The sequence below is a fragment of the Vanacampus margaritifer genome, chromosome 8, assembly GCF_051991255.1.
Source record: "Vanacampus margaritifer isolate UIUO_Vmar chromosome 8, RoL_Vmar_1.0, whole genome shotgun sequence".
Taxonomy (NCBI): Eukaryota; Metazoa; Chordata; class Actinopteri; order Syngnathiformes; family Syngnathidae; genus Vanacampus; species Vanacampus margaritifer.
Window position 1 is genome coordinate 8,030,097 of NC_135439.1, and position 17,477 is coordinate 8,047,573.

The 17,477-nt window shown below is 38.9% G+C and overlaps 1 protein-coding gene across 4 annotated transcripts in view; it reads right to left on the bottom strand.

The window, feature by feature from the left end:
• Positions 1-75: 75 nt before the first annotated feature.
• The window catches only part of kaznb (kazrin, periplakin interacting protein b), an 86,488-nt gene continuing 69,086 nt past the window's right edge, over positions 76-17,477 (bottom strand). For all 4 annotated transcript variants that reach the window (XM_077574481.1, XM_077574480.1, XM_077574483.1 and 1 more), the window contains 6 exons: positions 8,811-9,005; positions 7,323-7,459; positions 5,970-6,140; positions 4,366-4,561; positions 3,883-4,016; positions 76-1,854 (listed from right to left, as the gene is read on the bottom strand). In XM_077574481.1, coding sequence (XP_077430607.1) covers positions 1,684-1,854; positions 3,883-4,016; positions 4,366-4,561; positions 5,970-6,140; positions 7,323-7,459; positions 8,811-9,005 — 1,004 coding nt within the window. In that variant the 3' untranslated portion in view covers positions 76-1,683. The remainder of the gene's footprint in view (positions 1,855-3,882; positions 4,017-4,365; positions 4,562-5,969; positions 6,141-7,322; positions 7,460-8,810; positions 9,006-17,477) is intronic.

Sequence of the window (17,477 nt, forward strand, 5' to 3'; positions counted from 1 at the left end):
CAAAAAACTCCTTATCTGGAGCAGATAAATATTGAAGTGTTTTTTCAATTTTTTTTTTTAAATAAAATACTTCCATAGATTTCATCTTTTATTCCATGTTGCCTAAATTACAAAGCATTAAACAGAGACATATTAGGAGCGTTTTACACAAAGAGGACAACCAAGCAACACGAGCAAAACAAGGCGCTTGCATTTACAATGCAAGTAACTTGTGAGAAAGTTGATGAATGGATGACAATGAATGAATGAATGAATGGAAAAACAATGCAATGCAGATGTTTTCTCAAACATTCATTTATGTTAGACTGCAAAAAAAAAAAAAATCAACAAATGAAGTATGCAGTTGCTAGACTACATTTAATTACCGTAATTCCTCAAACAGTGGCATTTAAAAAAATGAAGTTTGTTGCATTCCTCCAACATATAATGTCCCTTATCAAAATAAAAACTTTTTTTAAATACATATTTATTAGAAGAGACTTTTATTAATATAAAAAAATTATATTAATATTTAATAATATTATGCATTTTATTTTGCATATATTTTTATAACTGTACAGTGCAAATTTATTAGACCACCTATTATAAAGAGACCATTTAACAGTTTCAGTGTTATAACTTAACATAAGAAACAGGAAAATAATGTGTTTTTTTTTTCTTTTTCTTTGGGGGGGTTAAAATATGGATGGAAAATACTCAATGTATTTTAGCATTTAAAATATAATTTGCATGTAATAACGTAATACATGTATTAGCAATTTTGCTTATATTGAGTGATGGTGTGATACATTTGTTCATCATTATATTTATTTGAGAGGAGGCCTTTATTTACACAACATATTGTATATATATATAATCATATTATTTTTATTCCCCCATCATCATAAATAAATATTGATCCTTTATTACAAGTTGCAAAAAAAAAAAGTACATTATGTATACTAATACTGTATATTTTTATTTATTTAACTGTATTATTTGAAATTTCATTATCATACCCGCATAATATAATTGTTAATTTACCAGTATCATGAAATATAATATATTTATTGGAGGTGAGAAGAGGCCACTATTTGAGAAAATACGGCATTTATTAGTTTTGGTCAGTTCTGGTTATCATTTCGGTTTTACTTTGCGATATGATATGACAACACAACTACTGCATAAATAACCATTTTCAGCATCCAAATAAAGCAGGTGCCTGCCCCCCAGCACCCCCCCCCCCCCAACTCAAAAGTGAAATGGACTTTGTCGGATTAAAAGGTGCTAAAAAGCGTGATAAAGTAAAAACTATTTAAAAATAAAAAAATCAACAATAAAAACACAAACCTCCTATTTACACATGAACAGCAGTCCTTCAAGTCTCCAGTTGTAAAAAAAAAAAAAAAAGTCAAGACAAGATAACACAGCATGTCTACAAATACACATGATAATAACCCCATGTATATATTTATATGCATGTAAACATATATACATATGCATACATGTACATCTATAAATATATATATCATTTACATACATACAATTTGAAGAGTATAATATACTTTACATTTGGTGCAATAGCAAGTCTTTTTTAGGCTTTTTTTTTTTTGGGATGCCCCCCCCCCACTCCCCCAAAACAAGCCCATCTCATCCGCACTCACACACACATTCATGCATACGCGCACACACACACACGTGGTATCACCAGTCGGCATCCTCCTCTATGTAATAGTCGGGTGTGGCTGTACCATCAAACAGGCCCGGGTCCAGGGACTTGCGCTGTTTCCCTCGGGCGAAGACGCGTGACAGGGAGCCCAGCGTCATCTTCTCCTTCTTCTTCTTACGTTTTTGCTCCTCCAGATCCTCCATGGACTAAAGCGCACACAAGACGGTACCTCGTTTACTTGTACGATATTTGATAAGTGTGAAAAGTAGCCAGTGAAAAGTGCACAAGAGGATTTCAAAATAAGAGGTCACCTGTTTTTTGAAGCTGAGCTGTGATTGGTTGTTACCTGAGACCTGAGCAACTGTGATGTCATTTTCACTCGACAGCAAATGGCCGCCTTCTGATACTGATAAAAACGGCAGGATTTTGCTGCTCTACTCATATTCCACGAACGCAATAGTAACCAAAATACTGTATTTAGACTAGTGAAACTGCATAGAACATATTATTGAATTATTTTTTTGGGGGGGTTGATTCCACTTTAAGTATGTGTGCGTTGGGGGGATAAAAATGTTAGTGGTATATTGCATTGCACTACTTATTATTTTATAATAATATTTTTACCAAATAGTGTCCAGCGGTGTTAATTGACTGAAAATGGTGTCTATTGGGGGCGAGGCCTTTATTTTCTACTACTTTCGATTCTTCAAATTTCCAATTTCTAGTTCCTGAATGTAAATTAAGTAAAATGTAAAAATAAAGACCTCCCCTTAATAAAAAAAAAAAAAAAATGGGGAGGGGCGGGGTTCCTTCCCCTTTAAGTGGGGGAGGCCTTTAATTTTACAATTATAATACAATAGAATAAGAAAAATAGTAGTGGTATATTGCATTGTAATTGATATTATTTTCATAATTATATTTTTTACCAAACAGTGTCTAGTGGTGTTCATTTACTGAACATGGTGTCTATTGGGGGCGAGGCCTTTATTTTCCACTACTTTCGATTCGTCAAATTTCTCATTTCTAGTTCCTGAATGTAAATTAGCCACAAGAGGGCAGCTGATACTGATATCGGCTGCTGTCGCGAGTACTGATACCTTGAAATAAGGCCTGGTATCGGCCCAATATCCACGCATCTCTAACTAAAATGTAAAAATAAAGACCTCCCCTTAATAAAATACATTTTTGGGGGGTTGACTTCCCCTTTAAGTGGGGGAGGCCTTTAATTTTGCAATTATAATACAATAGAATAAGAAAAATAGTAGTGGTATATTGCATTGTAATTCATATTATTTTCATAATTATATTTTTTACCAAATAGTGTCCAGTGGTGTTCATTTACTGAACATGGTGTCTATTGGGGGCGAGGCCTTTATTTTCTACTACTTTTGATTCTTCAAATTCCTAGTTCCTGAATGTAAATTAGTCACAAGAGGGCGGCTGATACTGATATCGGCTGCTGTCGAGAGTCTCGATACCTTGAAATAAGGCCTGGTATCGGCCCGATATCCGCAATCTCCAATTAAAATACATTTGTATGAATAAAGACCTCACCTTAAAGCGATCCTTGACTTACTGAGACATTTTTAGCAGTAAAAAGTTTATATTTTGTCCATGAATGAATGAACTTAATAACTTTTTCATGCACAATTAAAACCTTTAAAAACAAATTTATGTTTCCACTTGCTGTCCACTGAAGATGACATCACCCGTGCCGAGGAAGTAGGTAACGACTAATCATGGCTCAGCTTGCTGACCAAACCCAGAAAAGAAGTGAGCCGTGATTGGTCGTTAGCTACTTCCTCGGCACAGCTGATGTCATCTTCAGTCGACAGCAAATGAAATTTTTTTTTTAAAAACGTATTAATTGTACAAATTCATTCTGGACAAAATATGAACTTTTTACTGCTGAAAATGGCTCAATGAGTCAAGTATCCCTTTAGTAAATGCTTTTATAATTAACAGACATAAGTTGCTGCTTGTTTTTTTTCCCCTCCTGGTATTTACATCTATTGTGTCCAAACCCTAATTGACACCAGGGATTGCTATGATGTGCTGTGATATATGAATGATCAATTACTCCTACTTGGCTCAGATGTGGTTTATCAGGGAATAATTGGAACGAAACAAGACCACCGCCAGCGTTCCCAAGAAAGCACGCTACCACTCACATCACACACACACAACACACACAACAAACACACACACACACGCAAGTTGCGGACAGTTCTTACATTGCAGAGCGAGTGCGTCCGGTGTCGGGGGGAGTTGATGTCGCTGGGCGTGGACGAGCGATCCCCGTCGGCGGCCGAGGCGTCAGAGATGACGGACGGTTGGCGCGAGTGGCAGGGGCTGATCCTGACCACAGCTAAGGGGTGGTGGGATGCCACAAACACACACGCGCACACACACAGACGAACACGCACGCACACACATGCATACACGTCGACCCAGAATTGAAAGAATCCCACTGTTAGTTTGAGAAAGCTCAAGGGAACCCGTTAGTAGTAACACCGCAAAGGTCATTTCATTAGGTACGCATGCATCTTTGACAGTGGTGGGAAGTAACGGCAAAATAATACTTTATTACTGTACTTGAGTACATTTTTCATGTAGTTGTATTTTAATGAAAGTATCTGCACTTCTAATTCCCACCGCTGACCTTTAACCATGAGTTGTACCTAATGAAGTGTCTGTCGAAATGAGGGGGCCGTCACCTTGTCTGTCGGCGTTGTGTCCGTGGTAGAGGGTCTGCTGGCTCTGCCGGATGGCGGCGGTGAGCGGCAGGTCGGCCTGCATCACCCACTCCTGACTGCCGTTCACAACCGGCTCGGCGGCGCCGGCGTTGGTGGTTGGCGCTAACGAGTGGCGTTTGGGGACGTCTTTTGTCAGCGTGGCCAGAGACTGCTTGGCCTGCTCGGAGGAGGAAGGAACACGCGGGCAGGTCAAGGCTGAACGCTGCATCATCGCAACACAAAAATGCCAATCGTACCATAGAAATATTTGGCATGGGAAAAAAAATTAATGATATTAATTAAAAATTTGAAAAATATCTAATTGTGGTCCAATTCAAGAGCTATATCAATAATTTCAAATCAAACAATAGACATCTACTTGGGAAAACTTCCATCTGACACTAAACTAGGGTTCAATTTTCAAAATAGGATTTTACACTAGGGTTAGGGTTTCAATCTAGGATTGGGGTTTCAAATTGGGGTGTAAAGGACAGTTGGGGTTTTAAATTTAGATTGGATTTCAAATTGGGGTTTTAAACAAGGGTTGGGGTTTCAAAGTACGGGTTTAAACTAGGATTGGGTTTTCAAATTGGCGTTCTAAATTTAGGTTGGGTTTTGCAGGTAGGGTTAAGGTTTCAAATTAGGGTTTTGAACAAGAGATAGGGTTTCAAATTTGGGTTTTAAATTAGAGTTGGGGTTTTAAATTAGGGTTTTAAACAAAAGTTGGGGTTTCAAAGTAGGGTTTTAAACGAGGATTGGCGTTTCAAATCAGGGTTTTGAACCAGGGTTGGGGTTTGAAATTGGGGTTTTAAACTAGATGTTTAAAATAGTTAGGGTTTCAAATCAGGGTTTTAAATAAGGGTTGGGTTTGAAATAAGGGTTTTAAACAACAGTTGGGGTTTCAAATTGGGGTTTAAAGGTGAGTTGGGGTTTTAAATTAGGGTCTTAAACAACAGTTGGGGTTTGAAATTGAGGTTTTAAACAAGGGTTGGGGTTTCAAAGTAGGGTTTTAAACTAGGATTGGGGTTTCAAATTAGGGTTTTGAACCAGGGTTAGGGTTTGAAATTGGGGTTTTAAACTAGAGGTTTAAAATAGAGTTAGGGTTTTAAATAAGGGTTGGGGTTTTAAACTAGGATTTTAAAGTTTTAAATGAGAATTTTAGTTGTGGGTTAGGGTTTCAAAGTGGGACTTTAAAGCAGGCTTGGGGTTTCAAAGTAGGGTTTTAAATTAGGGTTAGGTTTTCAAATTAGGGTTGTAAACAAGGGTTAAGGTTTTAAATTAGGGTTTTAAACTTAGGTTGAATTTAGGACAGTCTCAAGATCATTACAGTGAGTTTTAATTTTATAAACGCAAGATGTAGGTTCAGGTAGTTTTTGTTTTTTTTAGACAGCAAATCGCCACCATCACTTTATTTCATGAATGGAAATGTTTTTCATTTTTATTTATTCTGTTTGTTTTGTTAACTGTAATAACACCGGTAGAGACAAATAAAAGCTAGGAGAGAATTCTTGAAGCAACTCTTGTATTGGACATCTGAGAAACCAGATGAGCAGAATGCACACGGACTGTTAGCGGCGTTGACTCACCATAGTAAGCTCGGCCTCCAGTTCCTTGATCCTGTTCTCCTTCATGTCCAGCTGAGCGCGCAGGATGTTGGCCTGCTCCGTGGCCTCTTTGGTCTGTCGCCTCAGGTCCCACTTCTCCCTCTCCAGCACGTCCTTTTCCTTGGCAAGCACCTTGACTGCATCTTCGCCCTCCTGCAAGAACAAACACAGCGGACGGGCACTTTGAAGCGTCGATGGCGGCGGGCCACTACTTTGACCAAGCCGGGCGGCTAAAATAGATCATTTGAAGATCACAGCAAACATTCACAGCTGTTGACTAGAATGTTGTAAAATAAGTCAAATTAAAGCTATAATACGTCTCCTTTTAAAAACTGCAGTATCACAGCATAGTAGGAATAATTGTGTGCATTCTGGTTTAACTTCATTATATTTTATTATCCTCGCTTCTAATTCCAAATCGCGCGTCAATCAATACCATTTCACATCATTGTACATTTTCCATATTCAACATTTTTCCCCATTATCATTCCAAATGAATCAATTCCATTTCTCATCATTCCTTACTATTCAGTATCATTCCACATTTTTCGACATTCATCGTGTAGCAGTTTTTCACCCAATATGATTCAATAACATCCCATATCTTTCTACATTTTTCACCAAAATCATTCCACATCATTCCATACCATTGATTATCAATCCACATCATTCCATGTCTTTCTATATCACTCCATAGCTTTCAAAATCTTTTGAACATCATTTCATATCATTTAACCCTGGAGAACCCTCGGGGTCAAATTTGGCCCCTATAAATTCTGCTACTCAAATAACAAAGACCTTTTTAAAAAAAATTTTTTTTTACAAATTTAACTTCAAAAGTCCAGAGTGCCACTTCTGACCCCTGCATGGGGCCATCTAGTGGATGAATATTGCACTTACATGAGCCAGAGTGATGGTGACAAGATGGCTAAAATGCAACAAATAAAACAAAAAAATGATATTGTTCAATGTAGCTGTGTATTTGATTGATTATTTTCTTAATTTCTAAATAGTTTACTGACAGTTTTTGTTATTCTGATTTTTCGAAATGATACCCCTAAATCCAAAAGGGTCAAATTTCGCCTTAATCCTAAATTAGGGAATAAAAATTTAAATTGAAAATATATTTTGGTGTTCAGTGAATTTATAGCAGTCATTTAATGTATAATTCATAATTTTCCAAAGAAGAAAAGGGTTATTGGGTTCTCCAGGGTTAATATCATCCCACATGACTTAATTTCATTCAATATCATTCCACCTTTTTTTCTTTCAGCATTTCATCATTCAAATACAATTTGTGCAGAAATGGCATTTTCTCGTTGAGCAAGGCGTTACCTTTCGGTGCTTGTCGTAGTTGTGTATGAATTCTCGGAGCTGGTCCTCTCGGCTCTCCAGTGTCGTGTACAGCTGCTGCATCTGAATCCCCAAGTCGCCCTTCTCACCTTTTAGACGTTTACGGTCGGCTTTCATGGCTGCAACGCAACGTTCAATGAGTTATTATAAATTATATGATCGACTACATTCACGATAACAAAACTTATTGTTCAATGAAAAGCTCTCAAATCAAATGTGAGCGTTATTATCGTCGTTACTGTTGATTTTATTGATACAGCTCTTAAATTGGATCTCATTAGCGTCTAATGAAATCAGTTGAAACGACACTGGCAGTGATTAAGGTTGCATTAAAAGACTCCCTCGATCCATAAATTTGATTAAAAACCAAGCTAATGCCAACATTCAGAGTACTTATAGGACATAAAGATCTCAATACCACACAATTACATTATTCTTGGAACATATATCCATCCAATCCACCATTTTCTTTAGCGCTTGTCTCATTAGGGTTGGTAAGCTAGAGCCTATTGCAGCAAAAGAAGCGCGACACACCTTGGACCTTTCGTCAGCCAATCGCAGGGCACATAACAAACAAGCATTCATATTCTCTTTCTCATGTATGAACAATTCAGATAATGATAACATTTATGAAACAATTGTGGTCGGAATCTGAGTCCGAATCTGGGGCTTTCATGCATCCATGTTCGGCTTACTGAAGTCTGTCCAATGGCTGCGAAGGTGAACGTTTGTCTATATCTGTCCTGTGATTGTCTAGTCCACCAGTCCAAGCTTTACCCTAGCAAATTCAGCTGAAAGCCACAAGGGGGCACTGTAAACAAGCGGTGGTAACTATGAGGTGAACATGCGAAAAGATTCCGCAAACGAGCACTTGGACATCAAACTATTTCCCCTCACGCTTCTCTTGCTAAGTAACAACCTTCAGCGCACGTGTCGCACACTCGCACCCGCCCGCCCAGCATTCCTGTTGTCAGCACTTGCGTTTCATTCATATTTCACACTCAACATTCCAAACCTGTTTAGTGATTCTTACACAACACATCCGACGGCTCAGCGTCAAGAGTGACATAAACGCTTTTACCGAAATAAATCGAAACTCTGCGAGAGCAGCTGCCGTGTTGCGCAACGCCTCTTCTTAGAAAACAATGCGGGATGATTGGTGCATCGTACGAGTCTGCATCGATGTTGCATTCATATTTCAAAGCATGTCAAACAACAACAAACTATTAATTGAAAGAAAAAAAACAAAAATGCTTCTCTCTCGTTATTCACACCATCGTACACAATTGACGAGACTAAAGAACTGCTAAAAATAGAGTCATAAAAGTCAACAGCCAATGGATGGATGCTCAGTCAGTATGTGTCATAACATTGATGCGATCATCACTCTTCTCGCCAAATTCCTCATGATAAACATGACCTTATTGCATAACACAAATAGTCAGCTTGACTAGAAATAGTGGCTGTGACCTTGTAAGGCCTCCTTGGCACGGTCCAGCTCCTGCTCCTTGTCAGCCAGCTGTACGTGGAGCTCGGCTGCGGAGAGGAGGCCTGCGCTTCCTCCTCCCTGCGACTCCTCATGCAGATCTTTGCCCAGCATGTCCTTCATTTGCCGCAGTAGGTGCACCTCCTCCTGAAGCTGGGCCACCTCCTCGTGCAGCAACACTGTGGATAAACACAAGGCTGTCATTTGGGGAACTTGATCACGGCGTGTCGTTTTTGATTTTTACATTTTAATGACTGGTCAAAGAAGGTGTGGTGTTTTAGCATATACTGTACATAGGCCTACCAAAATATTGTCACAGGTTTTTGGGTGTGTGCCTCTTTTCATGTGATATGGTATATTTTAGATAATGAGCTCTTCTTCGAGACATTTATAGTTGGATGGATGGATTGATAGAAAAGTGGATGTATAGCTAGCTAGATGGGTGGCTAGATGGATAGATGGATGCTAGCTAGCTAGCTAGATGCTAGCTAGATAGCTGGATAGATGGATAGACAGATGGATAGATAGATACATGCTAGCTAGCTAGCTAGATAGATAGATAGATAGATAGATAGATAGATAGATAGATAGATAGATAGATAGATACCTCGCTAGCTGGATAGATAGATCGATAGCTAGCTAGATAGATGCTAGATAGATAGATAGATAAATAGATAGATAGATAGATAGATACCTCGCTAGCTGGATAGATAGATCGATAGCTAGCTCGATAGATAGCTAGCTCGATAGATAGATAGATAGATAGATAGATAGCTAGCTCGATAGATAGATAGATAGATAGATAGATAGATAGATAGATAGATAGCTCGATAGATAGATAGCTAGGTCGATAGATAGCTAGCTCGATAGATAGATAGCTAGCTTGATAGCTAGCTCGATAGATAGATAGATAGATAGATAGATAGATAGATAGATAGATAGATAGATAGATAGATAGATAGATAGATAGATAGATACCTCGCTAGCTGGATAGATAGATCGATAGCTAGCTAGATAGATGCTAGATAGATAGATAGATAGATAGATAGATAGATCGCTAGCTAGCTAGATAGATAGATACCTCGCTAGCTGGATAGATAGATCGATAGCTAGCTAGATAGAGGCTAGATAGATAGATAGATAGATAGATAGATAGATAGATAGATAGATAGATAGATAGATAGATAGATAGATAGATAGATAGATAGATAGATAGATAGATAGATACTACAGGCTCATCCCAGAGTGCTGAATGCTTTCCTTAGTAATAAAACACCCTCCCAGCCCTCAGGAAAAACAGTCACGCAAACAGGAATAGCAGGACACAGGACCTGGTGGGCACGTTTGACAAGAGGTGAAAAGAGAAATGAAAAAAAAAAGAGCCGACTTTTTGTACTTTATATGTGACAATAAAGAAGTATTGCAAACATCCATTCAACTGGTCTGGTTCGCTCCGTGAAATCCAAAGTTAGCCCACAACCGCTTCAGCTACACTATAGGAAAGATGGTGCATTAAGCATATACAGGACAGTAGGCTCTTTTCCAAGCGCAGCTGCAGAGGAGCTCAGAGACACGTAAAACAAATCAAATGGTTTGAGGATATATGACAAGAAACCACACAGAAAAAAAGTGCAAGAAGGAAGTCAGTGTTTAAGTTGGAGGGGGCCTGCAGTACGACTAAAAAAAGTCCGCAGAAGCAGGAGTCCCGTGAAGCCCCGCAGGCTAAATCCACTTCCTGATCTGTTTACTTACAGGATGGTCTTTATTTGCTGAGGGGAGGCCAGCTGCTGCTTTTAATGTGCGTGTGCAGCTTTACAATCAAAACAGTCAAGTGGATAAAATGGAATTGAATACAATAAAAAACAGTTCAATAAAATTTAATAGAAATACATGACCAACATATCACACTGGGCATCTTGCAAATGACAATGTTAATAATATTATACATAATATATATTATACATGTCATCAAGCTGTTTATTGCCACTCCCAGTTGAAGTTTACTGCCAAGCGAAACATAAAACAAAGATAATTACATGTTGTTTATACAAAACAACATACCTTTGCCTTTAAGTCCACTATCTTAATGCTAACGCATAATGGAGAACACCATTGACGGGCTAACAAATACCAAAATTATATTACCAAATACCACTTGAACACAAACACCTATAAACAGATAAAAATCTTAACCTCAGTGAAGAACGTCTACACTACAGTAGCTTACTGAGTTTTTCCCCACATCTCCATGTATGTCTGTACTATAGCGCCCCCAGGTGGCCAACCCAACACACCAAACGATATACAGTACATTGAATATTATTGGATTTTGCATTCAGGTCATTGGACAGCACTGAATCCATTCAAACACACCTCAGATCCTCCATCAGGCCGTTAAGCTCCTCCTACCGCACAACACCAGGCCGCTCTGACTCCCTTTACTCGTTAGCCCGCCCGTTCAATTAACCTCCGAGCCCGGCTTCTTATTAAAGTGTCCATCAAACTGTTACCGGCCGGGAGCGACTCATCACTGCTTTAACCTGTGTTAGGACCACACAAAAACACTTAAAGGAGGGTGAGCAAAGTGGCAAAGTGATTGGCTTCGAGAATAGGTGTTGGGGGGAGGTGCGGGGGGGTCACCATTTTTATTCCCAGAAGGACACATTGTGGTGTTGTGCTAGCATAGTGTAGTTAATGCTACTGTGCTAAAGTGTACATTCTCCTACATTGTTATGATGAAAATAAGTTGAACACTGAAAAAAACAAATGTGCGAGCGTTCAAAAGCATTAACGGCTGTCATTTCTTTGCAAAAAAAAAACCCAAATAAAAAGAACTTGACAGTATTTCATCCTGCGCGAGCTTCCTACTGAGCCATCTTTACAAGTCGGGGAAAACAGAAATGTAATATTCTGGAGAATTAACAGTCAAAGCAGTTATAATTGCTGGGATTAGTCTTCTTTTGTCAGTTGCGACGATGATCTGGAGAGACAACCTGAGGGGGAAAAAAAATTCCGGCGCTAGACTTCCCGCGTAAACATCAATCATCGCATATTCTTCCCGTAAATTACAACGCGGTTAAAAATAACTAATCATAATCCGCCGACATATGGATGGCGACGCCCACCGCAGAGACGAATCTAAACGGCAACAAGCAATAATAAGCCAAATGTTCCGCTTGGGTGCAGAAGGCTGAAAAAGGACTAATGCAGCAATTAGCTGATAAGAGCGGGCGCTTCATCAAACAAGCGGGAAAAAGTCTTGAAATTGCATTGATAAGAGGAATCGTCGCAAGGATGGAGCAGAGCGACGCAATCCTCTAATCCGACTCGGAACAAGTGTTACATAAGAATGATGATTTGAGCCTTCAGATCAAAGATCATCCTGAGCGATTATCCTGTGGTGTGGTGTGTGTTAAAAGTGATTTTTCCTTCTCGATCTGATCGGAAAAACGGTTGCGGCCGAAATGATTGAATGCCACTGACGGATTATCCTCTGGTGTGTTATCGGTGATTATGCTGATCATCATAAAAGTATACACATACTGATAATCAGGACAAATTTCAGCAAATTCGTCCTGATTATTTTTTATGTTTATGTTGATTATGTTCAAAAAGATTATCCTGACTGACTATCCTGTGATGTGGTGTGTGGTAAGAATGATTTTTAATCCCAACGTGATTATCGTCAATGTTAAATATCGCTAATGAGGCTGAATTTGAGCTTTTTTCACCACTTTCCACGTCAACAAAGGTCCGATTGTCGGATGACTCTAAAAAGATTATCCTGAATGATTATCCTGTGTTGTCGGGGTGTGTCAGGAGTCATTTTTCCACACTGATCTGTTTGGAAAATCGTCAGGGTTTACTGTCATTTAAATTCAAATCAGGCTATACATGTACTGATAATCGGATTAATTTTAAGATTCCCCCACTTCTGATCAAAGTCAGCAAAGGCAGGATTGTTTTAAAATCTTGTCCCAGTATCTTATTGTGTCGGATGTGGTAAGATTAATAATGATTTTTGCTAAAACATGTTTAATTTGGGTTCACACATATAAATAATTGGGCCAAATTTGAGTATTTACCTCCAGCAACTAGTTGTGTTGAGTTTTTGTATAACGGGTTATCACCACAGTAAATCAAAATAGACAACCGCAATGTAGTTACCAAATAAGCTAACAGTTAGCCTATAGCCTATTTTGCAGCTATCTGTGTACCCTGTGGCACCATGCTGCCTCTCACAGGTCAGTCTTGAAACTACAACACACTTCAGGTTTGACTCATATTTTAATTTTTTGTTTTTGTTTTTTGTTTTTCACTTCAGGTTTGACTCATGATCGTCGGTGGTGATAAGTTTGTGTGTGTGATGCGCCGTGTTGGCCATCATAGTACACCACACACGATAAGAGCAGCAAGAACATAATGTACTACACGATTTTTTTCCTCGTCATTTCTGCGGTCTCTCACATTTTGAAAATTGGTTATGAATCAGTATGTGTATACAGAGCATTACCAGTGTGTGCAGATGGCTATTTCTGCACTCCATTACGAGAGGATCACGGGTCCGGTGAGCTTTGCCCTCCATCTAATTACGGTGTCAAGATCAGGCTCATGGGCTCTTGATTAAACACATCGTCCGGGTAACAGAAGGGCCTGGGATGATTGGAACCTCCGTGCGCTGGAATAATTTTTTTTATACAACATTAGCTAGCAAGCCAACGTGAGGTCATCAACAAAGCTTTCATTAGCATCTGCAGTACAGCTATATGCTGAAAACCCGAGTTGAAGATTATTAATGATTCTCACATCCTCACATGATCTAAACATTGTACAGTATTGGCTAAAAAAGAAAGAAACACAGGACGATTGTACAGTATTTTCAAGGTCACATGCATTGCATCATAAGGTTATAGTACATGGACAGAATAGAGGTAGCGGGTGTAAATGATTCATGTTGTATTCTCTTGGTGGTAATGACCAGTCAGTGTGAAATTGAAATATTTATGTTATGTTGATCTTATTTTCCGAGCTCTCTATTTGAGGGAGCATTACATTTTTCTTAAAATGGCATAGTCTGTTAAGGAGGAAATGCTTTAATTCCATTTAACTCATTTGCGAATAAATACGTTATATTTTAAGTACTGTATTACCAGTGTTCCAAAAACGTATTTATACGTTAAAAAAAAAAAAAAAAAAAGTTTTCATGCTAGAGCATACAGAAGGCTTTGATGCAGCCTCTGAACTGAAGAGAATGCTTGAAGCAGTAGTAGTTATTACAAAAACGGCCAGCAGGTGGCAGCAGAGCATAAGAGATCAACCAGGGCCATGTTGCAAAAAGCTGTTTTACCCACAGTTTTAAACAGATTTGTGAATAATGAAGAAACTTCGCTATATTCGAATGCTAATTGCTGCATGTCTTCTTTCGCCAAGCACCTGCGAGACAAATAATGTTCACAAACTTTGGGCAGTGCTGCTGCTTTGGTTAGCCACCGCGTTCAAATGGTCTCATTGACTGTGAGCAATATGAACGGAGATAATTTCCTGATGGGGAAAAGAGAGGTGTGAAATATGACAATAGGTCAGGGGCCAAACCAGAACCGGTACATCCATGGCCTAGTAAGCTACAAATAACGACAGGTCAAAAATAATAATAAGTACATCCTGAAAATACTCCCACTCATTGTTAACTTGTTGCACAGTAATCTGAAATTTATGAACAAAAATGAGTACCAAATTTTGTATCAAATGCTGACGAACAGCCATATTTCAGAATAAAATTTAAGTGGTTATTAGTGTGCTCTCTAGTGGACAAAATGAGCAACAAAAGTTAATTTTTTTGAAAAACTGCATTTTTTGCGGGCCAGATTGGACCCCCAGAGGGGCCGGCTCTGGTTATGTTGAACACCCCTGCATTAGGCCATACACCCACCGGACACTTCATTAGGCACACCGATGATACAACCATACCAATAAAGTTAATGTGATAAGCATGACAAGGAAACAAATGATTCGAAACTGATTCCCCACATGACACGGCGCAATAACAAGCACATCTCTGAAATTGTCAATCAAAAGTCAGCTTTTGTGCTCTCAGTAGACATCCGGAGCTTATTTACAGTGTACAATGTCAGAGTCTATGGGGGAACGCTAATGAATTGCCAGTGGGTTTGCATTACAATCGAGCTGAGCGCCAGGATGTTGTAATTGATTCGCGCGTTTATCACGCGCGCGCTGGGCTCGTGTCCAAGGACGTCACCGCCGGGGCTGACCACAACACACGAGCGACACTGTTCAGACATATCTCAAGCCGCTGTCACGGCGAGAGCGACGCTCGCTCGCTCTGTCGCGGTGAAGCTTATCAGCGGCTGACTAGGGGACTCTCAATAGAAAACAATTTGTTGGATTTATGTGGATGAACACTACAGTGGGTCGTATTTAAATTGAGGCCCGCCTCTGATAACGTTTCACTTTCTTGCTCTGCCCACCCACAAAAGGCCAGATGACAAGTTTGACAATATTTTGGCTGTTTAAGATGGTTGAAATGCGTTACATAGTTATTGTAACCCTTTCGGACCCATAGAGGATCACAGTGGTCATGACATATATGCGTGCCCAAACCAATCAAAATGCATAATTTGGATGATTTCAACACTTCTGGTTAATGGTTGGATCCTAATTAACCAATCACAATCTCAAGTTGATTTGCATGATGTTCATGTTAAAAATGTTACATATAAGCTTGGTAAGTTTACAACACGTTACAGCCACACTATTCTGGCGTCCACTAGAACAAATAAAAACATGAGATAATCCCATTTTTCCCCTCATGTTGTTCTTAAATGGGAAAAGAGTCACAAAAAAGTCTGAAGGGGTTAAGTTTCCTGGTTTCTATGTTTACAAAATACTTGTTGCACAAACTTTACAATAACATGTTAGACATGTTTGTATTTGATTTGCTTGATGTGAAGTGATATTCATTGCAATTGTTGACAAAATACTGAGCACATTTAGTTTGATGTTGATCTCTAACTAAAGGTTAAACATTACATTTTCAAATTAAATTACCTCAATGCAGCCTTTTTTACTCCTGGTCCTTATTTTGAATAGTCATGATGTTGTAGTTTCTTTTTTTCCAGACAAAAGTTGTTTTTTTCTTCTCCCAGTACAGACACATTTTCTTACCTTGCTGATAGTTTCGGCTGCCATTCCGGCCTTTGCCAGAGCTGTCAGCCTGTCACCACTTGGTTGTGTGATGTGTCGAAAAACACATGGAGCGCAGACTTGATCGGGTCACTTCATTTTGAAGGTTTCCTGAACCGATCAGCTGTTTTCAGACACGTCACACAAGGAAGTGGTAAAGGCGGCAGTGACAGCCAAAACTGAACCCTACATATATGCATACATATATGCTGTACATACATACATAATAATACATAAATACTTGCATACACACATACTGTACATAATACAAGAAACTTCTTTTCTTATTGGGAAAAGAGAACAACTTGGACTGGTATACAGTCAGAATGTGGTTACATGTGACGGCATAAGGTTGACTTTCAATGGCTGATTCTGAAGATGTTGTACAAAAACACGCTGCAAAGTTTGGCAGTGAAGTTAGTCGCGCTTCTCTGAGCTGATTGGCTAATCGTTAGTCTAGGCCTCGCCGCTCATCGCATTGATCAGGCTTCATCTGGAAAGAGCTGTTTCCTGTCACGAAGCCAGACGACTCCTTTGGGATGATGCACGGATTCAAAGCTCATCTTCAAAGTGCTCCACGGTGACGCACAAAGAGATGATAAAAACAAAACAAAACACTAGTGTTCAAAAACATAGACCTCCACCAAGGCCCAACAATCCCAATATGTTGTCTTGTAGGTGGCAGGGCAGCGCATCTGTCTGGGTGCCATCTGTCACCACACTGCAAACATTTTTTAAACTGATAACTAACTAACTAACTTGCATACCAATAAACCAACTAAGTAACAAGCTAGCTAACAGATTAACAGATGAACTAACAGACTCAATATATCGACAAAGTACGTGAACTAACTAACTAACCAACTAACTAACTGATTTATATGCCAATAAGACAACAAACTAACTAGCCAAACTACCAACTAAATAGTATGCCTGTTAACAAACAAACTAAACAACTAGTGCTGTAACCAAATAACCAACCAACCAATTATTAAACTACCTACTTAACCAACCAACTTGTATTCCTGTAATCTAATCAACCAACCATTACACATGTTATCTGAGTAACAAATCAGCCAAACAGCATCTTCAGTATGGTTAGTATGCCTGTAATCCAACTAACTAGCCAGGCAACTAAATAGTACGCCTGTTAACAAACAAACTAAACAAGTAGTGCTGTAATCAATTAACCAACCAACCAATTATCTAACTACCTACTTAACCAACCAACTTGTATTCCTGTTCTCTAATCAACCAACCATCACGCATGTTATCTGAGTAACAAATAAGCCAAATAGCATCGTCAGTATGATTAGTATGCCTATAATCCAACTAATTTGCCAGGCAATTAACCAGCAATCCCCCACACAATCCCACTAACTAACTAACCAACATCCCTTATATATAAATATTCATAAAATATAGTAAATCTATAATGGACATTTAAAGTG